The 27,916-nt window shown below is 37.6% G+C and overlaps 2 protein-coding genes across 6 annotated transcripts in view; one reads left to right on the top strand and one right to left on the bottom strand.

The window, feature by feature from the left end:
• LOC124123155 (EH domain-binding protein 1-like) overlaps positions 1–12,251 on the bottom strand; it is a 97,703-nt gene extending 85,452 nt beyond the window's left edge. For 4 of the 5 annotated variants that reach the window (XM_046486427.2, XM_046486453.2, XM_046486471.2 and 1 more), the window contains exon 1: positions 12,116–12,251. The gene's annotated coding sequence lies outside the window, so the exon portion shown is untranslated. Of the gene's footprint in view, positions 1–1,230; positions 1,502–12,115 lie in introns of those variants that run through there. The other variant, XM_046486445.2, reaches the window with a different exon arrangement.
• Positions 12,252–12,616: 365 nt separating this feature from the next.
• LOC124123144 (myoneurin-like) lies at positions 12,617–27,850 on the top strand. Its single transcript, XM_046486417.2, has 9 exons — positions 12,617–12,703; positions 14,072–14,277; positions 14,568–14,823; positions 15,177–15,245; positions 15,883–16,695; positions 18,246–18,421; positions 18,649–18,784; positions 20,226–20,371; positions 20,965–27,850. The coding sequence occupies exons 1-9, from the start codon at positions 12,640–12,642 to the stop codon at positions 21,301–21,303; spliced, it is 2,205 nt and encodes a 734-aa protein (XP_046342373.1). The 5' UTR covers positions 12,617–12,639; the 3' UTR covers positions 21,304–27,850.
• Positions 27,851–27,916: the final 66 nt, after the last annotated feature.

Raw genomic sequence — 27,916 nt, 5'->3', positions numbered from 1 at the left:
TACTGACTGTGTCACAGTGACCACGACTTGTCCATATCAGTTTTACACCATGGAATGTAGAAAGTGTAAAGTACAAATATAGTTGTCAGTGAAAACCTAATCTACAATAGACATCATCATTTTGATACAGGTGTATTTTATGAAGAAGACCCAATCACTCATCACAGTATTAATAAAGTTGATACACATGATGGGCTGACCCATCCCATGCCAGCTCCACATCTTTGTGTAATGATAATCGCAGTCACTTCAACAAGACTGTAAACACTACATGGTGGTCCTCACAACATCAACAATACACTTCATCACCGGAAGTGAACAATCATCAACAATGTTACATTCATAACACAAGTGGAAAAAGCCTGCAATGAAATATGATCTGTTCAAATCCATCCCATGAACATGATGAATAGATGCTTGTCATAGCAACATGATCATAATGAGGATTATATAATATTTCAAAATAACTGAAGTACTCAGACATTGTCAGAAGTAGAGTACTTAATCTAGGCCATGTGTTGCACTTCAAGTCACTTCACATTTCAGGAAGATGAGCACTGGTTCATTCCGACAACATACAGTGTTTGCCATCAGTGTCTGATACTGCCTGCCCGCCTACCCGTGGCTAGTAAATTCTCTGTTGGGATGCATGAAATTTTCCTCCACCTGCCCAACTATCTGGCAGATAATTTTATGTCTATTTACGTATTCAATTTTGTCATAATTCTCGTAGATTCTCAAGTAAGTCTTTGCATTAATTCAACAGAATCAAGATGCAATTTGTCTAATATTTTTGTGTGATATTTCAATATTAATAATGTTTACAATGCAGGGAGTTAACTTTGAAGATGGGCAGGCAACATTTATGCCATTTAACAACAAACAATAAAAACATGGCCCCACAGAGAACACCATTAACCCTCTTGTATAGTACCTACACAGAAAATTTGATTTTTAACATAACTATGTGAAAATATTAAAGAGTTAATGTTTCAAACATTTCATTAACATGATAAAGTTGTGTGTGAACATGAAGGTCAGAACTAACATCCTATCTTACTAACCTCAACCACAAACGATCTAGTTCAGGGTTACATGGACAGCAAATGTGTCTGTCCACAGGTCCTGAAGGCTAACGAATAGTTAGTTACAACTTAATATCCAAGGACACAAGTCCAGAAATACAACATAACCAACCATGACACCATGCATAATGTCATGTACACTTACATTCAGTCCAAGTGAACTTCCTGATTTGTACATCCCATTAGCTGTTATCTGGACGAGGACCACCTTAGTCTATCCAAAACAGTATCCACAAATCCAGCATCATAAGAGAAGGTGAATTAAGCTCCCCTAATTCCACTGTGTGGGAATGATACAGTCATTGTAAACACCAAGTGTTGTACGTAGGGAGACTGCTTGTTTGAACGTGGCCCAAGTGGCTGGTCCGGCCAGGGAAGTGATGTGGACTGGTCAACAGCGAAGTATGCACATGGCACGCCACCTATATACATCCATCAATCAACGCTAGATGTGTGTGTGTGTGTGTGTGTGTGTGTGTGTGTGTGTGTGTGTGTGTGTGTGTGTGTGTGTGTGTGTGTGTGTGTGTGTGTGTGTGTGTGTGTGTGTGTGTGTGTGCACGACTTCGATATGATGCTGTGTCACACTGACTCCAACCGAGCTACCTGGTCTGTTGTGGTCAGACTGCGACCATCACAGACACATGTATTTAAAACTGACATCACATGAACCTCATGTCCCTGCACATCTCTTGGTTAATACCACATCATGCACACCTACTTCTAGGAAAACAACTACATATATCTATGTTATTGATTATTTTTAGCTAATTTTAACCACGGACCTATATACATGATATATATAGGTCTGTGTTTTAACCACATCTGTTCTAATTAACTGATAAGACATGTCCATGGTATTTACTGTACAATCACAGGGGTTAATCCAAAATTGATGACAATAACATTTCTTTCTTTTTTGAAGAGAAATTTATTTAATACACATCCCTACAGATATACACGTTATACACTACATATATGACTGAAATGAAAATCAACAATTGAAATATCAGAGAGAACAAGCCTCGCAAGTGACATGAGTGACGTGGTTACATCTAGCCTAACACTATCATGACTATGATACATATAAACACATACCGACTTACATCACTAGCCCCTGCACATATACAGCTGCCGATCAGATATGCACTGTGACAGCCTCACAACTGTTGCCAGCCCATTTCCCTCAACAGTCTGCATAGGACTTGATCATATTGATTTACATTGTGTACAAGTATGTCACACAGAAATAAACATCACCTGAGAATAACTTTCCCTGTACTGCCCATCATGTTGCCATAATGCTGATGGGGCAATTCCCCACATCAAAAACATGAAACTAGACACGTGAAAAATGTAATGGTTAACAATGGTTAACAAACCACAAAGACCCTTGACTTTGATTCATTTCAAACACTGAATCACATTTACAATCTGGCTCAGGTTTACATGCTTCAGATCAGATTATGACAGAATTGTTCTTTTGGGTGATGTTTTGATAATAACAGAAATTCACTGCAAGAATAAAATTTGTGACAGTGCACTTTTATCAATGAATAGGCAGTATGGTATGTGATGTCCTACAGGGCTACAGGTAGGTATGAGGGATTGTCCACCAGACTGCATACCGATCTACAAGCCTTAAGTGTGGAGGGCACTGCTGAGTGACAAACCTGCTTCACAGGTAATCTCTGATGAATCAAGGAATGCCTTCACACTGAGCACTGACCTCAACAACACGCTCAATTAGCATCCAACTGGCATAAAAATGTGTGAATGACGAATTCTGCAAAATGTTCCCTAAACCAGCTCTTATCATGTTCTTTACATGTTCAACAAATAGGCGAGATGAAATTGGGTTTAATGCAGGGCTAACTGCTAGCCAACTGAGATACCATGCCGCAGTTTAACATGAATACCTCAAACAGTATACTGACTCCGAGCTGACCAGTCCTTGTTTTAGCTGAGTTCCAGACAGGGTAACAACTTTTAACGTCTTTTGGTATGACCCAGTTGGGGCTTGAACACTGGACCTTCCACTCTCCGGGTAGATGCTCCACCACTAGACCAGGTAGACCACAGAGGCATTCTGTTCAACAAATTATCTAAGCAGGAAAATACTGCAGCCGGATACAATGAACGTAATTGTTTTACAAATACACACACGTGTACCGGTACTTCGACTGGGAATTAAATCTCATCAGTTTATTTGTCACATTATTTGCATTAATATTCTTTGAGGGGGAATTTTTTCTACAATCCAAAGTAGTCTTTGGGGCATACTTTCTATTCAATTAACACGTGAGCTATTATCAGTAAGTAATTTTACCAGGTTAGGGGTTCAGACTTGTGACCTAAGCTACAGGCTGCATTTAGATGACAGTTCTCTGCAAATCTGTTTTCTATTCTTACCTCCAAATACCCTTTTCTTCCACAAAGATACATATATGAACACCCTTCAATCACATACTGACATAGCCATTGAAAGTACTGTGTGGAATGTCTCCACAGCCTGCAGATCACACCCAGTCCCACTTACACACACGGAAACGTACACCAGTAACTTCCTCAGCTGCCTCACAGCATTAATGTTAATTGTCGTTACCATGGTTTCATCAAATATATTTTCATAATTCAGAGCAATATAAAGTACAAAGAAACAGAGAAAATGATTGCATGCTTTCAGTTTCCATCCAAGGAACAGAGATCAGGTCACGGTAACCACTGCACTAACCATCTCCCTTGAGTAGAGTCTTATGAATCTCCCTTGAGTAGGGTCTCATGAATCTCCCTTGAGTAGAGCCTCATGAATCTCCCTTGAGTAGAGCCTCGTGAATCTCCTTTGAGTAGAGCCTTATGAATCTCCCTTGACTAGAGGCTTATGAATCTCCCTGGAGTAGGGCCTTATGAATCTCCCTTGAGTAGGGGCTTATAAATCTCCCTTGAGTAGAGCCTCATGAATCTCCCTTGAGTAAAGCCTCATGAATCTCCCTGGAGTAGGGCCTTATGAATCTCCCTTGACTAGAGGCTTATAAATCTCCCTTGAGCAGAGCCTTATGAATCTCCCTGGAGTAGGGCCTTATGAATCTCCCTTGAGTAGGGGCTTATAAATCTCCCTTGAGTAGAGCCTCATGAATCTCCCTTGAGTAAAGCCTCATGAATCTCCCTTGAGTAGAGCCTCGTGAATCTCCTTTGAGTAGAGCCTTATGGATCTCCCTTGACTAGAGGCTTATAAATCTCCCTTGAGTAGAGCCTTATGAATCTCCCTTGAGTAGAGGCTTATAACTCTCCCTTGAGAAGGGCCTTATGAATCTCCCTCGAGTAGAGCCTTATGGATCTCCCTTGACTAGAGGCTTATAACTCTCCCTTGAGAAGGGTCTTATGAATCTCCCTTGAGTAGAGGCTAATAATTCTCCCTTGAGTAGGGCCTCAATGATCCTTTAGTAGAGCCTTATGAATCTTCCTTGAGTAGAGCCTTATGAAACTCCCTTGAGTAGGACCTTATGAATCTCCCTTGAGTAGGGCCTTATGAATCTCCCTTGAGTAGGGCCTCAATAATCCTTTAGTGGAGCCTTATGAATCTTCCTTGAGTAGAGCCTTATGAAACTCCCTTGAGTAGGACCTTATGAATCTCCCTTGAGTAGGGCCTTATGAATCTCCCTTGAGTAGGGCCTCAATAATCCTTTAGTAGAGCCTTATGAATCTTCCTTGAGTAGAGCCTTATGAAACTCCCTTGAGTAGGGCCTTATGAATCTCCCTTGAGTAGGGCCTTATGAATCTCCCTTGAGTAGGGCCTTATGAATCTCTCTTGAGTAGAGCCTAATGAATCTCCCTTGAGTAGGGCCTTATGAATATCCCTTGAGTAGGGCCTTATGAATCTCTCTTGAGTAGAGCCTTATGACACATCATGACAACTGAGAAGAAAGGATATCCTTTAAGACACTGACATGCCGTGGAGCCCTTATCCTGGAGGGTCTGAAACATCACTCCAACTTTCAAATTAGTTGACAGTTCCCTGTACAATGGTTCATACACCTATGGACTTGTAGAACATATAATAGCAAAAGTTAAATGACAAAAGAAGGCAGAATATTATTCTAAGTGTTTTGTCTTGACATAACAGTATACTACAACACTATACATGGTATAAGGTTATGTTTTAATACTCTTCAAATCAAATCTTGAGACACAAATAAAACATAATTTCTTATAAACAGAGGTTTGAAAAAACAATACTAAACATCCTTCACAATTTCTTTACTTGACCCCAAAAGCTTCTTATTTTTTTAGCTATTATTTTATATAAATATTTAACTAACCTGTAGGTAGACAAATGGTAGACTTTCCTATCAAATAAGGAAGACTTGGTCAGACCGTATCTCAATGTGAAAGTTCACTTCAGACCGAGGAGGATTGGTGTATAGTTTCCTTCCCTGATCCATGCTTGTGTAGCATGTGTGTACTTTATAGCCTCTCTACCATAACAGTTATGTACCTTGTCATCAATAACATGATCAACACACTAATGGATGTTTGATGTGGCACAAACTGAGGTTGTGATTATATGTGTTACTGTAGAATGTACATCTGTATCTAGGTTACAAGTATTGATAACAAAACACATAAATCTTACTGCAATACCATATCAATGATGTGTGGTTGTTGGGTTTAATGCTGTAGTATTTCAGTCATATCAGGGTGTGTCAGTTATATCGCAGTGTGTCAGTCATATCATGAATTATCATTGACGAAACCAAAGAACATGTTGCTTACAAACCAGTATGATCATAATCAGGGCAAATATGGGATTTGAAGCCATAAAGGCAACTCTGCATACTGAATTGCAGTGCCTTAGATGACTGGGCCACCAATGCCTCCATGACAAGAATCAAGCCATCAAAGGTAAGTGAATTAGTGAATGTTGCATAATGATGCATCAGCAGTGACAGATATTCAATTGTGGTAAGCCTAAAGTGAGTGAGTGAGTGTCTCAGACATCAGACATCTACACAAAACAATACAACATCAAGATTCCTGCATGGCCAATATGTTTTTAAGTCCTTAGACTTGTGAAATTCTGGAAGGACAACTTGTTTTCTCCCCAAAACTAATTAAGTTGCATCAACCACATGTCTGGAAAGAGCTGAACAAGGCTGGAATTATGGAGTTATACTTTGTCTGCAGTAACAAGTCTATGCATGGTCAAATCAAAATTGTGTAATGAAATCGATATCAGGTTCATCAACTGCCGTGCAGATATTGGTCGATTGCAGGATTTTAAAAACATGTGTACCTCCAACTTGGCGTGAACAAATATTTTCTAAATCTTTTTATGTTTTTAATCAAGGGACTCAAGTGATTTGATGCAGTCGACGAAGTAAGACCTGTTATTACAATACAGATCTTGATTATTGATCAGATCGTCATGACTGGGCGCCGCTATTTTGTTTGAAGCAAATGTAAGTGATATGAGAGGTGGAATCTGACTGGTCAGTGGGAGGGAAATAGAAGGGACATAATTAATAATAGCCACTGGTGGCGCTACAATCAAACCCAGAAATTCCAGGGTTGAAACTGGGCTTCTACAGTCCATTAACTCCCTTGCCTCAGGAAGATGGGAATGAGGCTCAATGAGCTGCTGACCAGTTGGAATAACTCAAGGTGTCTACCTGACATAGGCTTCTTCATGATTTTTTTGTTTGTTATTTAGCGCTGCACTCAGCCATATTCCAGCTATATAGCAGCGGTCTCTAAATAATCCAGTGATTGATATCACAAACATCCATCCCGTTAGTCACCTTTTACGGCAAGCATGGGTTCCTGAAAACCTATTCTACCCCAGATCTTCACGGGTCTTACTTAATTCTGGTCGGTGGAATAAAAAACCCACTGTTTTTTCATTATTTTCTTTCACATTTCAGTTTAAAAAACAGCCTGCCCTTAAAATGCAAAATGTACTACCATACACAGTTTTCATTCAACCATATTTTGTTCAATATCATTAACTGTTTTGAATATTCTGATCTATGAAATGACTGATATTTTGATTAATGGTAACAACTCCGAATCATTGGACTTATGACGATGTTTCAGCGGGTCCAATCACAACACGGCCATTACTGGGCTCAGGTTGCTATCACCCATTTGACAGAGATTCCAGTACCAAGGGAGATAACTTTCACAAACTCATGTCTGTCTTAATTCTCAGCACTTCACAGGGATGCAACTTCACTGAAACAATTCCCAGCGCAAAAAAATCATAACCTATATTGGACAGCTCCTAAAATGCATGAAGTTCTACTAGCCCTTAGGATAGCTTTAACATTGGACAAAATGACTCAGGCTAGTGCCAAGTTGCATCCCTTTAACAGATCAAGTCAGACGCATGCAATCACTAACAATATATTGAGGATATTTGTTTTTTCTGTCAAGAAACATGTTTATGTTATCAAGTAACCTGCAAAGTTCACGAGTGGCACAGCCCAGAGGGGAAATGTCAACTTTGCAGGTCATGAGAAAAGAAAAATGTTCTACATATTACGTATTTTCTTGCAGGATTTTCACGATCTTGCTCTGAAAACCATAGTGTCATTGAGATAGCCTGAAAGCAGTTCCGCAATAAGGTGTTATTTCACTCAAGTATTTTATCGCTAAATACAAAATAAAATGCTGAAATGATAAACTTGTAAACCTAATGATATCAAACTCTGTTATAGGTTACTCCTAAATCTCCAGTGACATCGTGCTATTGTTTTCCAGTCAGGTTAATCTTATAAACAGGGATGTTATAATATCCCTGGGATTTTATTCAATATCATGAGAATTCTATTAATACAACTTGTTTAGATTGTAACATATGAATGTTTCTCAACAGAAATTTATTTTGCATTTGAACACAATGTAATGAAATGTCAAATCAAACGAGAAATATTTTCTTTATATCCCCAAGGATTGAACACACAACCTTCGTATCTGTAGCCCAGTGAGTGTACCCTGATAAATCACAATGCTTTTGAGAATGTCTTTTTCAAGTACCCCTACACCAGCAACAGATATTTTATGCCTGTTTCCTAAGGTTCACGTAAAGTATATTTGTAACATATAAATGTTGATAAATGTTGTTTTAAGTCTCATTTTCGGTTTATAAGTTAGATAAAAAACTTACCCTCTGGTTTTTAACAGATTTCAAACCCTCATCTTCAGGATAAAACCTCAGGGCTGATGCCCCTCGGTTTTATTCCATGGATTCCTTTTTTAAATCTCATAAAAACCCTCTTACTTCTTTTATTCTACACATAACTTTTGCTATGAAGTCTTTGACATACATTTAGAGAAGATAGACATGTATGTGACACTTTTTATGGATAGTAAGCTTTTATTCTTTGTGACGATGTTTCTGGTATACCTCTTGCCCCTTCATCAGGTGAATACTGAGGAAACATATTGAGTTAATTTATATTTATACATGCTGTTTACACAAGGTATGATTAATATACAATGACAATATAATGATGAAGCGAGTGGGGTTGCCAGGAGAGAAGCCAATTAAGCACACTGAAGGTGTAGTGATGGATCTGGGTGTGATAACAAGGAGCCGACTATGGTAACTATATAACAATAAGGCAATCAAGATGTCCATTTGCGGTCAATGATAGTGTTAAAGCACAGCAGAGTACAGCGTTCCCATTTACCAGTAATTACCAGTATTTTTACCAGTAAAATTAGGCTTGGACCAGTAATTCATGTGACTGCCAGTCCCTGTGGACCGGCAAAGAAAGTACCTCATAAATCAGTATTGTTGAACAAAACATCAGTGATATTCATATAACTTTTAAGTACATTTTTCAAACAAAGTCAGCTTGTCTATTACCATCAGGGCTTCCCCTTGTGTATTTCTAGGAGTTCCAAGTGGTAACTATCAATATTTGTAGTTAAAAACATTATGCTTGTTTTCTAATAATATCCAAATCAAAAGCTATTCAAGCAGTTTCACAGAGCAAAGGTGGGTCACATTACAAAGAAAGTACAGTTATATTTATCAAGAGCACTGACAATGATTGATACTACATGTAATATGTGTGAAATTAATTGAGGCAACAATTCCTTTTGACGACATCTGCTCTTCAAAATGTTCAGTTTTTCACCTGCATGTCTGAGTGGCATGAGTGTATCAAGTATTGCTTGAGTCTCGTATATGAATCATTACTAAAATAATAAATAAAGCCTTCATGTTTCTGCCTTTGCAGGGGTAGAAACTAACAGTTTCAGCCCACTAGTCCTGATAATGATAACATATAGCAAACCCCTTAAAAATGGCAAATTCTACTGGTCCTTGTGATACCTTAACTATTGGGTAGTTTAGCAAGGACTACAGGACTAGTGCCAATTTCTAACGCTGCTTTGCCATGTTTACCATTATCTAATGAACTGAACAATGCAAAGGCATTAAATATTGTATTATTAGTGAGTGAGTTACGTTTTACGCTACTTTGAAAGCGTGAAGTGATGCAGGTCTTAAAGACGTCTATCGTACAGAGCTACAGATAAGCTGTGTATTGCGTGAAATACCCCCCAAAAATATTCAAAACCCAATTACTTTCAATTAACTGGCGTACAGAAACGCATGCATTAAATGAAAAACTCAAATGTATAAAAAGAGCACGCATAAATACCCAATGAAGCTTTTTCAGCATGCGTACAAAGTTCATTTCCGAAACACAATTACAACAATTTAATTTCCAAGTCAGGCCTACATATTTAGAACAGTTATATCCACCTTAAACATTATTTCATTTTTTTTCAATCTTAAAATGTTCACTCTTTTGGGGAAGAACCCAATAGAGTGATGACTAGATGAGTGAAAAAATATTGGTTACCCAATGAAAAATGTCATTGGTCATAACCCAATTTAAATAGAAAACTTAGAGTAAAACCTCAATTGATCAAAAGGTAATCTGGAGCTCTGATCGTAGGGTTCTGACAAAACTATCATCATAAATTAGTAGGAATCTTGGAATCTAATATTGTATGTTTAATGGTGCCAACTTTGGAAATTTTTTGGTATTCAGCTGGTGGTAAAAGGCAAACATAGTCCTGGATTACAGTCTGTGACACAAACTTTTGAATCTTTTGTTTACCATATTATTTCCTTGAGATTTTAGACTTAACATGCAGGCTACTATTTATGAAACATCTCTGAAATTACAAGGCAGACATTTGACTTGTCCTGGGCTTTAAAAAAAATGAACGAGTGGCTAAAGTTGTAGACAGACATAGCAGTAATGTTTGTTCCAATATGATTTGACGAAATGCCAATCATGACTATGATCAACACCTAAGCCTTGTAGTTCGATTGCCAGTATTAGTTTACATTATAATTTTAAGTAATAGTCACTCAGTAGGCAGCATTTCATGCTTACACCAATTAAGTCCAAAAGAGTTACACACACATTTGCCTTTCAATTTTCAAACTTGTAAGTATGTGTTTTTACACCATAACGTATTGTATGTGCAACTGTCACTGCAGCTGATAAATAACTCATATACTCTCTATATTAATTACAAGCAATGGTATGAATGACAACTTCTTTTATTACAAAGTTTTCACCGGGTGAAACTAGATGTGCAATTGGTTATTACATGGCCCAAACCTATACCATCAATACCTATTAGGCAGCGTTAGAATTTGGCACAATTCCTCTAGTACTTGCCAAAATGCCCAATAGTTAAGGTACTAGTAGAAATTTGCCATTTTTAAGGGTGTTTCTATATATTATCATAATAAGGTATAGTGGACTAAAAATGTTAGTTTCTACAGATGTTAGGTAATCACAGCGTTAGCCCTCCATCATTGAATATCTCCAAATCATTCACCAACAATCACCTGTAAAAAGTACTGGCTTCTACTTATCATTATCATGTTATATTAATTTAATTGTAATCAGTTTCATGTTGTCAGAACCAGTCACTATCTGTAAGTTTTCACAACCTTGTCATGATGAGAATATATGTTGTCATCCATACAATTGATTTATTTACTATACCAGAGTCCTACTATGCCATTCATGCCAATGAAAGAATACTATTTCTTGTATTTTCGTATACATGGTATGGGTTATAGCTAAAACGGCACCTCAGCAAAACGTCACCTGGCGAAAACGTCACCGATTGGCGAGAACGTCACCTCGCCTCAAGCGAAAAATAAAATAAATGAAATTAAACTAACATGGTTGCTTGCAAACACCAATAATTGTGAAATGTTAAAACAAGTTTACATTAGAAATTAGCCTCTACTCCAACTATATTCCAACTTAGCCTATACGCAACTCAACTTATTGTAAAAACAACATGCCTTGAAGTAAAATAAATGAAATTAAAGTCACATCGTCTCTTACAAACACCAATAATTGTGAAAAGTTCAAACAAGTTTACATTAGAAATTAGCCCCCTGAGTCAACTACTATCACAATGCTCGGTGGTACATGTTTTTGCCAGAGAAATCGGTGACGTTTTGCTGAGGTGCCATTTTAGCCTGCACCCCATGGTATAGTGACATGTATTTTGTTGGCTATGAAGAATGGTAATTAAACAAGTTGATGAATCACATGAGTAAACTGTGTCATTCACCTGTTCTCCTGAATCAAATTTGATTGGGCCTAAGCAATTCTATAAAGCAGTGGTGAAAACAGATCACAAGTATTTATTTGGAACCATTTATCGGTCAGTGCCATCTTGTCACTCTGCAAAGTACCAACTTGTGTTGGTGTTCCTACACGAGCCTTCTGAAATGGTGTAAAAAGGACATAATTTAAGTTTGTCAACACATGTCTTCTTGTAACTTGTTAAATAGCCGAAATATATATTCGTTGGCCACATTTTGACATGAGACACATGAATTTCTGTTATCATGTGGAGAATGTGCCTGTCATATCAGTATCCAAACTGGGCTTGTCAGATATATTGAGAATACCGCAATGAAAAACATGCGACAAAGCAAACAGCAAGCACTCTTACAGATATGCAATTAAACCTACCTCAGATAACTTCACACATGAAAACCTTACTTGAGTTGTCAAATAATACGGTATCACCACTGCTCTGGCTCTTGCCCTCTAGGCCCTAAAGAGAGCCGCCATTTTGTTATTTTTGTCACGTGATAAATCAAATTAAAAGCCAAATATTATATTAAACTCATAACATGCGTGCACTACAGTTAGTCATGCAATTTCGACACACAATCATGACCATTGCAGAACTGATGAAAAATATCAGAAATATTGATGAAAATCGTCTGCTTTTCTTTTGAGGTCAGCAATGTACCATAGTCTGTTGGGCTCGACGGGGAAGTAAAAAGTAAAACTACCTTTTCGTCTACAGTTACTTCAATATGTAACTTATTCATTTCAAATTATACAAACATACTTTTGTGTTTGAAGCGAATAGGAAATCAATCTCGATATTTTGCAGCAATGGGATTTTTAAATTAAAATATTGTTCGTGTTTGCCGTACATTTAAGACTAGGGTAGAGCCCAAATTGTGATAGCAGAAGACGCGAAAATGGCGACGACAAGACTAAAGGAAAAGGCTGCAAAAAGAAGTTTAAGGGACCGTCAAAAGAGCGGTATAACAATTTAAACATTTTAATCGAGTTACCATTTATACGTTTGAGAGAAATTCGCACCGCATTAATGCTGTTGTTTACGACTTAAGACATATGGAGCAAGACGTCGGCTGCTACGGAGCCATGTTGTAAATTGTTACTTTGTTGTCATTTGTTTCACACAGTGATAACAATGTTTCAAATCTTAAACAACGTCGAGTACTGTGATATTGATACCAAATGAAACATTGTTTATAGTATCAATTAGTTGCTTACAGGCGATGCGTTTAATAAAAGCTATAATGTTCGGAGACGACGAGCGGCGTGTTGTGACAGACGAATCCAAAATGGCGGATGAAAGAATTACAACTTTTCGGCGCGAAAGATTCAGCTTATTCTCCAATTACTGTGCATAGAGCGTCACAACAGTTTCTACAATCCGTTCATTTCTTACATGCCAATACACCCAGATCTGCTGAGAAGCCAACCCTACACGTGCTGTGAAAATCATTATCAGTCCTCCGCCAGGAATAGTCGTGTTTGTAGACTATCAAGTTCTTAGCCCTGCTGCCATGTATATACTATTCTGTTACTTATGTCAAATGGTTCATTCTTAAATTTATTTGTCAGAATTTGAAAATATTAACAATATGAACAGAAAGAATTCTCTTTTAATTTTGTAAAGGCATCATAAATGTTAAAGATAGTAGGCCTACAGTGATCTCAGAGCAGACCTTTAACTTCAAAGAAAATAATTTACAATAGAACATTAGGTATGACAGTACGACAGTGTATCTCTCCTGAAACTGTCAAAAGCAAAATATAATCTACATTAATACTGAATTGTTAATGTTAAAGATTTTGTAAGGTATATATTCAAAACTGTTACTTACAACTTCACAGATCTACATTTCCTGAATGTAAAATAATAGATTACCATGCATTGGGAACTATTCCACAGAGAAAGTAATCACTGTTTTCATCACATTTATGACATGGTGTTTTATACTTAAATTCTTCTGGCACAAATGTAAATATTCTGGCGTAAAATGAATTGATACACCATTTAGTGAATTTGTGTTGTCTGCTAAATTATAGGTGCAAAGAATAAATAAAAAACAGACATTCTAGAGCTAGAAAGTCATTGTTTGACAGTTGTTTTGATAGGGATAAATTGTAAACAAAGACAGTGGAACAACCATTAGATTAGATGCATGTTGTTAAGGGAGAGATAGCAACTTTGAGGTTTCTGAACATTTGTCCAAAATTACAACATTTTTTCAAATGAGAAGCTTTTAATGCAAGTAAAGAATATTTGACAATAATGAAGGTATGTTCACATCAGTGGCTAATATAAAATAATATCATCTCTGTATTGTAAATTTTCAGCTGGACCACAGGTATCACAAAGAGGAACTCGGAGATCATCAAACAGATTACCAGCATCCACCAATGACAATGGTGATGTGGAGACAAGTGACAGTGAGGCAGAAGAACAGACCTCTTACATGTCACTGGATGTTTTGGCACAGGTGGCATCAGCAACATTGGAAAAAGAACCCAAGTTTAATGAGAAATCACTCACTCCTAAAAAGGTTGTCAACTTTTCATTATCATATTTATTGCATATTTACAATTTAATTTGGGTAAATATAAGTATGTCATTAGAAAAATACCAATAAGACAGTATCTACCTTTGCATTATAACACTTAGCGGTTTTATCAAATGGTACGATATGCTGGTATGTAACAGGGCTGTATTTTGTTATTGACATCTGAAACAGAAAAAGTGTATACCAATTCCCATATTTAGGTGTAATATTCATCTATTTCAGGGAAGTATAATATATAACAGTCTAGTGTATTTGCAATATTTATTCCACAGCTGACCAAGCGTAGCATACAATCTCTGGAGGTTCTGAACCTTGACCAGATACAAGCACTTTCCGACAAGGCCTTGCTCAGCCTGTTCAGCGATATGACGTCTAATGAGATGACTCGTAACTACACATACACTTGCTATCTCATGCCAGACAAGTGCAAGGAGAAGTTCACTAGCTTTGGCAATGAGACACGTGCACGTATGAAGATGAGGACACACTTGCTGAGTCACATTGAACAGCTGATTGATGATGCAAATGGTATGACTTTTGAGCAAGCTGTGTAAATACTTGCCCCAGTAGCATTTCCTGATTTGCAGTATCCCAATAATCTTCGACTTGTAAAGTTTCAGTAAGACTGGTAATAGTATCACAAGGTTAGAACGAAACTCCAAAGCTTTACTGGCCCAGGTAAAGATATAATGCCTTTATAATGCTAAAACAATGGGGAAATTGGGAAATTTGTACTCGCCCAGAGGGATTTGTAATAGCCCGGGCTAGCGGGCTAGTTTTAATTTCTATCCCTGGTATCATTCTATCTCAAGAAGATAGACCAAGGTTTTATTTTATCAGTTATGTTTTGGTGCTCACTTGAAAGTCCCATTTCTTTTCAGATCCAGATCTAACGGAGAAGTTTGTCTTCTCGGCTGTACCTGTCACTGTGAGAAAGAAAAAGTTAGCAGGTGGGAATGACCATTATGATAGATACAAAGTTATGTCAGGTAGGGATGAAATGATAAAGCAAAGTCATGATACAATACATATACTTACATCAAATCGCGTGGAAATGTCTTGACTATAAATATTTCAGAGCATGTTTTAAAGAGAAGCTAGCTGTAGACACATGTTCATAGCTGCTATTTTTAGTAGTGAACTTGGAACGCCAATTACAACACATTTTTCAGTATTTGACAGACATAATTGCTGCGGGTCATTAAATGAGAAGGAAGTAAAATCTTTCAGCAAGTGTTTTGTGTTTTATCGATTCAGAAGAAAACGTATTGTGTATCGTATTGTTGCATGAAAATGTACGATGCATCGGTGCACTGCTTTCATTCCTAATGTCCTTCAGATTAAGAACCTTTAACGTTTGAATGTTAAATTAAAAGCATAGCAAGCATGGACATTAAGTTCGTATAGTTGCGGTATATAGGTAGTATAACCACAAATCACCCCCATTATATATTTTGGAATATCAGGCCCATTATCTTCAGATGTAATGAATCACTCATCCTGTAAGTATAAGTATCAATCTGAAGCCCTACTATAATTACTTTAATTCTTGCTGTGCTGATTTTGATACCATAGTTCTTACTGTAGAAGCTGGCAAAAAACGAAAAACTCCCACTCAGAACACCACATCATCAAGTCCTGGGAAAGCAAAGAAAAGCGCCAGTCCAATTGCCAAATTCACTGCACTAAAGCCTAGTAGAAAGACAGTCTCAGACCCTAAAGGCAAGCCATCTAACAGTCCTGCTTCGAAGGCCAAGTCACATTCCAAAACTGACAATTTCAACAGAAATTCAGAAGAGGAGGAAGTGAAAGAGAATTCATTGAAACGTAAAAAAACCAATCGAGCCATCTCGCCAAACAAAAAGGACATGGCTAGACGGTATGCCCACAAGAAGTCAACATTGCAAACTGTTGGTGCTGACAGTGGCAATCAAAAAGACACAAAAAGTGGTGCTACAAAAGTGAAGAAGGAGAAATTAAAAGGTAAACATGGAAGCAGTGGAGAGAAGGGAGAAGGATCTGAGAACGAGAGTGATGATAACTTGCATGAAGAGACAGAGCGGCGTATTGAAGAAAATGAACAATTTATTATTGATTTGCTGAGTCGGACTCAGCCTCACCATGACCACTGTTACACCACCATATTTGGTAAGAAACGTGGCATCGAAACTATGCACTTCGATCTGGAGTCCTCGGGGGAGGAGGAGAATGGAGTGATAGATGTGTGTGACAATGGGTCTGAGGACAGTGAAAAGAGGAAGTCCACCAAACCCATCATGTTGCTACAGCTTCCTGCAGTTGCTGAACTCCCGATGGTGAGCATGGAGGAGGTGGTGAATGAGTCAGAAGCCAGCAACTCTGATGAGGATGATGAGGATGGTGAAGGACACAATGGGGAAAGTGAGTGTATCGTTACTCTTTGAGTGAGTGAGTGAGTGAGTGAGTTGGGCCTCAACACTGCTTTGAACAGTATTTCATTTATTTCATGGCTTGTCAACTTAATTCAGTACAAATCTGAGATTCAAACCCATGACCCTGCTAAGGAATGCAACTCAGCATGTGTAGCATGCTGCACATAACTTGATTAAAACCTGTCTGTGCATTGTTGGAAGTAATTGTGTGAGTTGATTGCCAGTTACTGTGTTTATTCATATGTTTATATTTAAATGTTTGTTGTGTTCATTGATATTCCTGCATTCTGATTAGCTGAATTGGTCACATGTTATTGCATTCATTTCCCAATGAATGTAAAAATCTAAACGAGGCCCACTGAGGCGGACTACTTTCGTTACTACGGAATTCGTCATCAATCGCCCCTTTCCATAACCTGCAAGAAGACTCGTCCCCCTATCGATGAATTTTATGTGTGAAAATACGACAAACCAATCAGAATGCGCATATTATTTCAAGTTCCTTGTCAAAGAATGCCTCAGAAATAATTTTTGATTTTACCAAAGACACAGTTCAATGTGTTCAATCATACTGTATAAAATATCCACATGTCCAAATGTGCTTTAAATTGCATCTGAAACATATATAATATATGGGGAAATATATGTGAACCATTACGCAATGAGTTGACGAATGTTTTAGGTATGCCCGTTTGCGCTAAGACGGAACCCAGTCACAAAAATGGCAATGAGAGGGGCACGAGTCATTATTCGGCTTGTCCCGGAATAACACAAGTTGGTCACAAATGGTCGGGGAATCCCAAAATTACATTCGAGGGAATTCCCTTTCTGCTTAAGAGTATCGATAGTCATGCACAGGACATTTAGCAAAATTCATGCATATTCATTGTCCAAACAACCCTTTGAGACCGTAGGCGGTGAAGGAATGAAACAGCAAACGTGCAGGCTGGCTCGCCTGTTTTTTTCCGCTCACCTCGGTTCCACAACTTTCATGTCTTCGGGTTTCATTTCTAACTAGAGATCTAGCATTTTTCCAACTGTGTCTCCCCGTTCTCAGAGAACAAATGTTTGAATCTTGTGGTAACTGACCACGTCATTTGGAAACAGCCGCCTTCTCCTGGACATATTTATTCTGGTTTGTTACAGTCTGACTGTTGCACTTCTTCTCGCCTCTTGCCTTGATTGACAGATCTTATGAACATTGTTTTGTTCCTACTCTCCGTTGATTGGCTACTGACTTAGGCGTGTCAAGTTATGTGCATAAATTAAACAATCACCTGATTCATGTCACGCCACCTGGAATGTTTATCAATATCTTCATTTTTGTCAGCTTTGATATATACACCTGTTTTTGGTTAAACTATTGTAGATAAAACATGTTTTCGTTGTCGAAATTCATACAGTTTGCACATCGGTTTTTTCGATTCATACTTCAATGAACCGAAAAAAATACAGTCAATCCTTAAGAGAATAATGACATGATGTTAGGTACAGTGTTTTGTGACTATGCTGATTATGATGAATCGCTTTGTTGACCAGAGCCATACCCACCAATGCCAAAGTCAAACCTGGCAAAGAAGGGGCGTCTGATTGTGCCAGAGGAGAATGCCTTGTACAGTGACCACGAGGATGATATCATAAGTCCGCGGAAGCGGAGGAAGATTGCTGCAGTGGAGAAGGGGGAACAAGCAGAGATCACACCAGAATGGGAACGGGTAAATTGAGAATTTAAAAAAAATCAGGGACAACATTGAGATTTTGAATCATGAGTGTTTGTCTTCGCTTTAATCATATGGACTTAGACCAGTGAGTCACAAGTTTTTCTTCTTTTCAAGAGAATACTTCTGTCCATATCATCTTCATAAAATATCACCATGCTGCTGTATTACTGAGATATTTACTTGATATTTGTTATAAGAATTTTGTTATATGTCTATTTCAGAGAATGGCTTTGAAATGTATTCGTGAGCTAAAGAATAGGAGGAAGGATGATAAAGTGCCCTTAATCTGTAAGATCTGCAAGGACAAGACATTTACAGCCAGTGCTACCCTTATGTATCACTACAGAAGCCATGCAGGTATGCACTCACTTTCATAGTCAATAAAAGAACTACTACATGCCGTTTATGCCTGGTGTGAAGTCAGGGGAAGTTGAAATATCTCTTTGTAGTAGTGACTGATGAGGGAGATAGCAAAAGTTGACAACCTGTCTCTATTTGGTGGAAACATATTTTTTTAGAATGACATAATATTTGTGCTTTGTAAACCTGCAATAACCATTACCAGATCTTTCGTCCTGTAATCCAAGCTGTGACTTTAGCCACTCTACCGAGGCATGAGTTGCATAAAATTCTGTTTGGTCTAGTAAGCTGATCAATAAAAAGTTATAGAGGTCCAAAACACTTGCATGATGTTAAGAGCCACATTCAGGGTTGTGTAGGCAAATGGTTTTGATTGGCGGTTCTACAGCTATATGAGGGCACAGTTGGCTAAAGCACTGCAATTTGCATCCTCTTGGGCATGCCAGAACCCTGTGATAATGATGATGGGTTTCAATCCCGGTTCGCCCCAAAATATGTTTCTAGGTTTGTCAATGCCATACCCATGCTCATGGGTTTCACCAAAGTGGAAAATGTCTATGACATGCATCACTTGTGGCTTTCCTCACACATGAACATGACATGCTGTAACATAACTGGAATACTGTTCAAAGGAGCATTAAATGCGACTCACAAAATCTACAGCCATAATTCACAAGTTTTGCACATTTGTACCACAATCTTGTGAACTACTTATGATGAATATGAGGCATTAATTCACTTTGAAAAACTTATTTTTTTTCTAATTTCTATCAATATCAAGCATCAACATTAATATTAAGATAAGACGTAGTTGTGAGTGTCTGTTGGAATATGACTTAGAGCGACTTTAAGATAAATGAAAACAATATTGTATCCTGTAATTTGGTATTATTTACAAAATGTTTGGCACTTCTTCCTCCCTTAAATGTTAATATCACTGAATACTGGCTAGCTTCTGTACCATAGTGCTCTGGTTTAATTCCCCAACATTCTTCGTTCCTGGTTTCATTGGTTTGGGGTTCACATTTTTGGCTACTGAGTATTAGTACCATATTTCCTTGATTAAATGCTGGGATCTTGTCTAAATAGTGGGTAGTTTTTATGCACGGAATTCTCCCTATTACTGAGGAAATATGGTATGCTACTGTGTTTAAATCAGCGATTAAATTGTCTGCCTTGTTGGTCTCTTAGAAATAGCTGACATTGACATGGGACTTCTTCACTGCTAACTCGTGCAGATATTTGGTGAACAGTAAACTATGTTGATGACAACCTGATGGACATGACAAACTTTTTTTTCCCTGACCATTTGCTGTATATATGCAGCATGTTTGCTTATAATGAATGCCGGTTATAACGAACTAAAATTTGTGATCCCTTTGAGTTCGTTATAACCATAGTTTACTGTATTTCCCATAGTCTGTTCTGTCTGTTCCAGGAATCAAACCGTTTGTGTGCCTTATCTGCAACACAACCTTCACCCGCCAACACAGCCTTAACTACCACATGCTCATCCACAACAACCAGAGTCGCTTCACGTGCAAGGACTGTGGCCGCAAGTTCAGACACCCCAGCCATTTCAAGGTCAGTAAACATTGTTTCCTTATAGGTTTTAGGTCAGTAAAAAAGGATTTCACCAAAAAACCTGTACGCATGTCTGTACATGGACACTAGTCAGTGCAATGAATTAGGGATTGGTATAGGGATTTATCTAGACCTGCTCAGAGACCTATGTTTGGCCCCAAGTCGGCAACCAATGTCAGTAAAAAATTCCAAAATGGACCTAAAAATGTCCCACTTCATGTTGTGACAGTTATTATGATGTAGAGGTGACTTGTGTTTAACTGCAATAAAGAGGATCCAAAAGGCTTTTATGTTTAGTTGTATGCTATTGCAATTAACCTAATCAAAATAACAGAAATCCCAACTGTAACGATTTGTTTCCCCTTTGCCTGCCAAGGGCACTGAGTTTAAAATCCTTGATAAATCCCTGTGGCATCAACCTAGCAATAAGCCAGTTTGAAGAAAAGTAAAGATATCCCAAAACTCTTTTATGGGTGCTTCATTTTGCTCTCAGTATTCATTGATTCATGTCCCTGCTGGACGTGGATTAATTTCCCAGTCTCTTTTTCCCTAAGAGCAGCATAACCCTACCAATGTGCCTGTTCCATTTCCAGGAGCATTTGCGGAGACACACTGGTGAAACCCCCTTTGAATGCATGGACTGTCCTCTTAAGTTCAAAACACGCAACACATACAAGCGTCACCTTAAGACTCGACATGGAAAGCTACTCACAGCCACAGGTATACGTATGCTGAGCAAAGAGGAGTTCCTCAAGGTACGGACCAAGCCCTACAAGAAGCTGTCTGGAGATGATGATCAAGATGACAGCAACTCCAAGCAGGAAGGGTCCGAGTCTGGTTCTCTGTCCCCTTGTGAAGACTCTACAGACTTTGCTGATGTTGGAGATGAGACGTCTTTGTATGTTCCACTTGGCATCGTTGTCAACTCCTAGTTTTCACAGAGGGTGGATGGGTTGATGACAGTTGGTGACAAGGAACTATGTGGTGCATTCATACATTCATACTGTTACAGTTGACAAATGGAATCAAAGACTAAGAGGAACTTCTGTGCCATCTGTTAGCCTTCCTTAAAAGGGCTTGTACTTTCCACACTGAAATGCACATGAAGAAGCAAGAGACAATTATTAGAGATAGACATCCTTCTTCCCCAAATATACCCTTCTTTTTTTCTTAATCCAGCAAATAATCACTAAACAGTTACTTCTTGTGGGACTATAGAACATAGTGCTTTGTATGTCAGTAAAAGATTGGTCCTAGATATCCTTACAGTATAACAAAAAGGATTGGGCTAAAAAAAATAATAGTCTTGGTTCTCATCATAAAGCCTGCTGCACCTTTCGTTTTTATTTCCATTAAAAAAAATAAATCCTTAAATATTCTGAGTTACGCGCACACAACCCAGACTGTGAAATGCTACAATATTTATAAACAATGCAGTCCAATAGAGCATGCAGTTACTTCCCTTTACATGCACACTGCTTGGCTGCACATCTGTTGTTGTGGTCATGCCGTTTGCAAATTTAGTCAATGAAAACTCAAAATTTATGATAAAACATCACTAGACATGATGATTTACAAATTCAATGGTATTTGTGTACTGTATGCCACAATGTTTCTTATGCAGAGATTAAGATTAAATGTGAATTTGTCTCATATGATAAGCCGGAAATAGCAATCAGCTGTTCACACATTTTCTCCCCTACCTATGGGTGATTTATAAAATACTTAATGTCATGGCCAATATCATAACTGAAAAGAAATGTCAATACAGTGATAGGAAGAGTTTGTATCTCTAACGAGTAATGTTCGTTTCAAGGCGAGTTCATGGTGAGTTGATGTGATTTTCCAATCAGTTGATACTCGATTTCTCTGAAATTAATGTTTTCAAAATTGAATGAAATCTTATATAAAAGTAATATAATGGATTACAAACGAAAGTCCAGATACACAGTGAACTCTTTTAAAGCCAGATAATGTAATAACAGGACTAACTAGCATACAAGTATGAACTTGTTTACATGCTTTTTTTCAGGTGTTGTGTGCTCATGGTAGCATCCTCACATTGTGAAATAAAATCAGAGCTCATTGCATGCATCTATTATGCTCACACTGGTAGTCCCAATGATAGTCAAATACAGTATTCCAATAATTACTCATTAAGGAATACATTTATGTAGGAAGGCCCTTTCCCAAGTTGATTGTACACAACTGTCTATTTGGTTACATACTAGTTTCAACACCCTCCTCCCCAAATAAAACCACAAACACGCCGCCTGCCCGAACTATATTTCAAAAGCCATTGTCTGAGAACCAATTCTTTTATTTTTGAAAGCCTTATGAAGGTTGATGATGAAATTTAGGTCTTCAGTGTGTGTCAGAAATAAGTCATCTTGTTTAGTTATTCCTTGGAGCTGTTCTATATAAGTTGCATAATCTGGTCTTTTCCTCACATCACATTGTTCCAAACTATAGCAGGTGTATGATATGGATGTCAAAATGATGTGTGAGTTACTTAATCTGTATGCTTCTGGACTAGATGAATTATTCCTGGTGGATTTATAATTGTAATTGTGACTGAGCAGCTCATCCATCCAAGACTCCATGTATTCCAAGACTTGTTATTCCCAGTGCTAATTCTGGTTTTGAACCAGTGAAAAGACATGATCACTTTATAAAACTGTAATTTTACACTGGATCAATCTTCTCAATTTTGGGCAGTTGAATGTGATGTCAAATTCTGTGAGAAATGAGCATCAAGTACATGTTGACCTCCAAGAGGAAAGGAATGCTGCAACAGTGTGTCCTGGTTCTGTGTTATGCAGTAGCATCAGTATTCTCGCCATGCTGACACTGTTGATAAACTTGCATATGTTGACACCACAAGGTGGATAGATGTGGTTCTTGACTGAGATCTGAAGTAGATCTGAAAATGTGAGATGGAGGATAAACGTGAACAATCCCAGCTTTGTGACCTGGACTGTCGGGGTTTGTCAATGGCAGTTTGGGTTAGGATTCATATTGCAATACAATAATCACATGGTATATCAGATGTGGGTATTTTCGGGTACAGTGCTACATATAACTGGTTTCAGATTATTTTGATTCATTTTGTAACAAAGGAACATACACGCACAAAACATCAACTCCAAGCTGTGACCAGGGGTCTGTTCCACAGAGCAATGTTCATGCTGCAACTGTTGTAAGTCAGCCATAGCCCTCAGATCACTTTGTGTAACGAGGCCTTGGTTATTAGTGTTTGTTTGTAATTTGACAGTGTTCTTCAACCATTGACTACTGGTTTGTCTGATCCAGACATTAATGCTGTAATTATGGTGAAACTGTTCATAGCTTAAACCAATACTAATTCCTTCACTCTCATTTTGACATTAAGGGGGCACAAGTTGCCCAGTTTCTAGGTTTGTCAGCACCATACCCGTGCTTGTGGGTTTGACCAAAGTGGTAAACATCTGAGACTTGCATCGCTTCGTAGTTTCCTCCCACATCAAGCTGCCATGCCGTGATATAACTGGAATACTGTTAAAAGCGGTGTTAAACCAAAGTTGCTCACCCATTGTAACATTTGGCTCAGGTATATTATTATTTCAGTACAAACTGGGTATACTTCAATCATTTTTGTTAAAAATATTCACATTAAATAACTTTCAAGCACATTGTCAACCGAGGTATGTGTCACACAGGTGTTTAGTTACAGGTTTTGAGCTTGGTAGGAGTTGATTTAAATATAAGTGGCTGTCAGATTTGATGACATGGTTGATTGCAAGTCATCATGCCCCAAAGAGGACATTGCTCATATCAACCTCTGGTTTGAATATTGCTACATTTGTGTAAAACAACAAACAAAATATACTTCATGGAAAATGTCAGCCCAAGCTGGTTAGTCCTGCAGACCAGATGTAACTGTCTTTCCAGCAATAGAATCTCTGGGGTGGTCTTCACAGTCACACAGCACAGATAGTTGACCTGGAAGGTGGCATTCAAGGAAATTGATGCATTTGGTTGTGCATTTTGTAATTAGATTTTTATGTAATATTTATACTTTTTTCTTATATTATTTCACTTCATGGGTGTTATTACATATTTTCAGATAGTGCATAAGAGGGCAATAAATAACATTTGATATCCTATTACAAATAATTTGTCTGAAATGTTTTGCTAAGAACTTGACAATTTTCATAATCACATATATTACATGCATGAGAGAACAACAAGGTTAAATTTGATCGGTACATTAATCCTGCTGTGATTGAAACTCAGGTGTGAACATATCTTCTCTACCGAAACATGCGAAATGTAAAATTACATGTTTAATATTGTTTGCTGAGCCCATATTGTCATCTCCTCTATAACTGTGTAGTTATTATGACCTGAGGTAATTGAAGAATTGGGCAAACATTCTTTGCTCATGTGTGAAAAACAAGGTGACCTTTGCATAACTAGAAAGATACGATTAACAATGTACTCAAGTTGGGTGCCAGTTGAGTTGTTATTATGGTCCCTTGACAACTAGAACTGATAACTAGAAGCAATTCAGAAGAAGTTTCAGATAACCTGTGTTGGCATGGTTGGAATAGTGCTTATTCTGAGTAAGTTTACACTCTGGTTCTGGAATTACAACTTGTTGCGAGTTGATTGCATTATAATATCGCCTTCAGTGGAACAGATATTGGCAAATGTTGAGACATATATGTGTTATGTCATGGCAAGTAATTTGAATTGTTTGATAGGCATTACTTAGAAGTTGACGGATGACAAATAGTAGAAGTAGACACAATTTATGGATAATAACTTCTTTAATACTGTAGAGGCGATGTTTCGGTATAGCTCCTTATACCATTGTCAAGCAAGGCTGAATGAGGGACATTGTATAGAATATATATAGTAGGTGGAGGACAATGTTTTTCATTCACTCTTGCCTGAAAATGGTGTAAGGATCTTTTCCGAAATGTCGCCTTTACAGTATTAAAGAAGTTGTTTTCCATAAATTGTGTCTACTTTGTCAAGTAATTTGAAACAAACAAAGAGATGTTTCATTTGCCTGTCACAAACAATAATGTACCTCTCCATAATCATGGGATATTTATGCAAATTAGCCAGCCTTCCTCATTTGTTGAAACAGTTTAGAAGTCGCCAGTGTTGAGTAAATATAGTTTTGTAACATTTGTACACACAAAGATGTATGTGAATCAAGTTTGATTGTTTATATCTTGTAACATCTATGTTTATATCTTCAACTTGTGCAAGCTGTTCATAAAATTAATCAATCATTTTAAGTTTGAAATCAGTTCAATGGTAAAAACTGTAGAAAGTCTTTGCTAATCTGCTGTGATGCTTTGTAACCCAGTGGCCATGTGTTTCCTATCACTGTAGTCTGATCAATCCCTCAATGCATACCCATCTATGATGGAACAGATCCATCCTCTAAATGGATGCCATTCTGGGTAGACATCAATACCTGAGACTTACAAACGCCATATGCAGTTCTGATTAGCAGATCTGTGCTATTACGACTCAAGAGACCAGACGTCATTTTATCTCACCTTGACCAAAAGGTTCTTTTTAGTCTTTTAGGACATTTAGATGTTTATGTATCCCTTGAATCTAGTGATACCCTATTTCCAACATGTCTTCTGACAGCACAGGGCTGAAATACTGTGTGCGCTCCCTGCATTGGGTCATCCGAGTTGATCTTGGGTTTGAATCAGTTTGACCCTTTACCCAACCATTTAATAATGCACGTCATTTTAGTAGTATATTCCGTGCATATGTGTGTGCATGCACACACACACACACACACACACACACACACACACACGCGCACGCACAAGATTTTGTTTATTTCTATGAAGAGGTCAGGAACATAAACACCTAATTCTATTTTGCATTATATGAGAAACTAATCGATCAATTGCTATATCGAATTAAAAAAATACTACTTACCAAGCAATTGATAAATTTCCGTATTATTGGAACCATGTTTGTTTCTTATGCCTTGTGGCTCACTGTTTTCTGAGTGTTGGCAGTGATGATAGGTTGCTAGGTGAAGATATTGCACTGGTTTGTCAGATCGGAATGTGGTACACTGTTTTCATTCCTCTGCCTTCATGAAATATGTGTTATCATTGCCTGTGATTAGTGAAATGGCAAGTATTTAACAGTCTTGAAGTGCTGATTGAACAAAGTTATGAAATTATATTTAATATGTCAATAACAGTGTAAATTGTTTTTTACAAGAGTATTTGTTATCACGTTATGACTGTTTTTTGTTTTGACTGACAACAAATGCTTCAATATGTGAACAGATGTTTTAAACACCTGATGGAGTAGGGAATCTAATCACTGTTTTAGAAGATGTCACAGCAAGGCCAGTAGATATTTGATTGGTTTGAAAGCAGTTATGCGCGGGTGGAATAAGTGCCTATTTCCGGATAAGAATCATTTATAGTATTTGACCTTGGCACACAAATAGGATAGGTAATGAAGACAACTGTTGAATTAATCATGCTACCTGCCAAGACTACCTTGACAAATTCATAGCAGTGCTTGTGACAAATAGCTGGATGCAGGGTGCAAAGTGAGTCACTAACTCCACATGGACATGGAAGGTGTCTTTTTGTGTGTGCTGCAGTCATTTTCATTGGAGAGTGTTACCACTGTTGTGCTACCTTTGTCAAGATACATTAATTTTAAGGAAGATACCAAAGTGTACTTTATGTAGAAGTAGCTAATGGACCAATCTCAAGATGTGACATGGCGGATGAGGAAATATTTGGTATCCACTGTCAAACAGGAAAGATATGTCTGATAAAAGTTTCTTTGTTTTCTACAGTCAGGAAGTTAGCATGTTTTTCATTTTTATGGAATATATATATGCCTGTTAATAATTACCTCTTCTGAAAGAAGAATTTAGTTCCGATTCATTTTTTCGCTAAAAGTTATTTCCAGAGATAAATCTTTTGTATACTATCTCATTTTGTTGAATAGTAATTCAGAATTACTCTTGGGTCTGTATCCCTAACTGATGTACATAAGCCTATGGGCATGCAGTTTATCTCACCCTGAAGAGGTGGATAAAGGTTGGGTTCTGTGGTGTTTTGGACATTGTGCGGGAGGAGAATGAGCCTGCCACCTGTATTCAACATTCACATGAACTGTATCTGTGATAATAATGACAATTTACCTTGATCAATGTATGTGTCATGTTACCTTATAGCCTAAAATTTACTGGAATCCTATATCAGATTTCATTGGATGTAAATATTCTTTTTGATGATGTTTTGTAACATGCAATATTGTAGAGTATTTTTCTACAAATTATGTATCATTATTGAATCATGCAAATTATTGCATCCTGTTTATATATTTTTCCATCATACTGACCTTATGGTATTTGTTTTCATCACATTTTGTTAATTTGTAAATAACAAGAAAACCTGTTGGTAATAAACAGCTACAACTATGTTTCATTTGTGCCTATTTGAGTAAGTGATAAACCTATTGGGGATTTAACTTCAGATAGATAAGTTG

Source organism: Haliotis rufescens, unplaced genomic scaffold (genome assembly GCF_023055435.1).
Source record: "Haliotis rufescens isolate VD_foot unplaced genomic scaffold, xgHalRufe1.0.p SCAF_3, whole genome shotgun sequence".
NCBI classification, from domain to species: Eukaryota; Metazoa; Mollusca; class Gastropoda; order Lepetellida; family Haliotidae; genus Haliotis; species Haliotis rufescens.
The sequence above is the reverse complement of the archived record's forward strand: the minus strand, read 5'-3'. Positions and strand labels throughout refer to the sequence as shown.

Bases quoted from the DNA above. Each gene is read 5' to 3' on its own strand.
- LOC124123144 (XM_046486417.2), top strand. From the start codon at position 12,640: ATGGCGACGACAAGACTAAAGGAAAAGGCTGCAAAAAGAAGTTTAAGG. The intron at 14,278-14,567 runs GTTGTCAACTTT...TTTATTCCACAG, and splicing joins AATCACTCACTCCTAAAAAG to CTGACCAAGCGTAGCATACA. The intron at 18,422-18,648 runs GTAAATTGAGAA...TGTCTATTTCAG, and splicing joins TCACACCAGAATGGGAACGG to AGAATGGCTTTGAAATGTAT.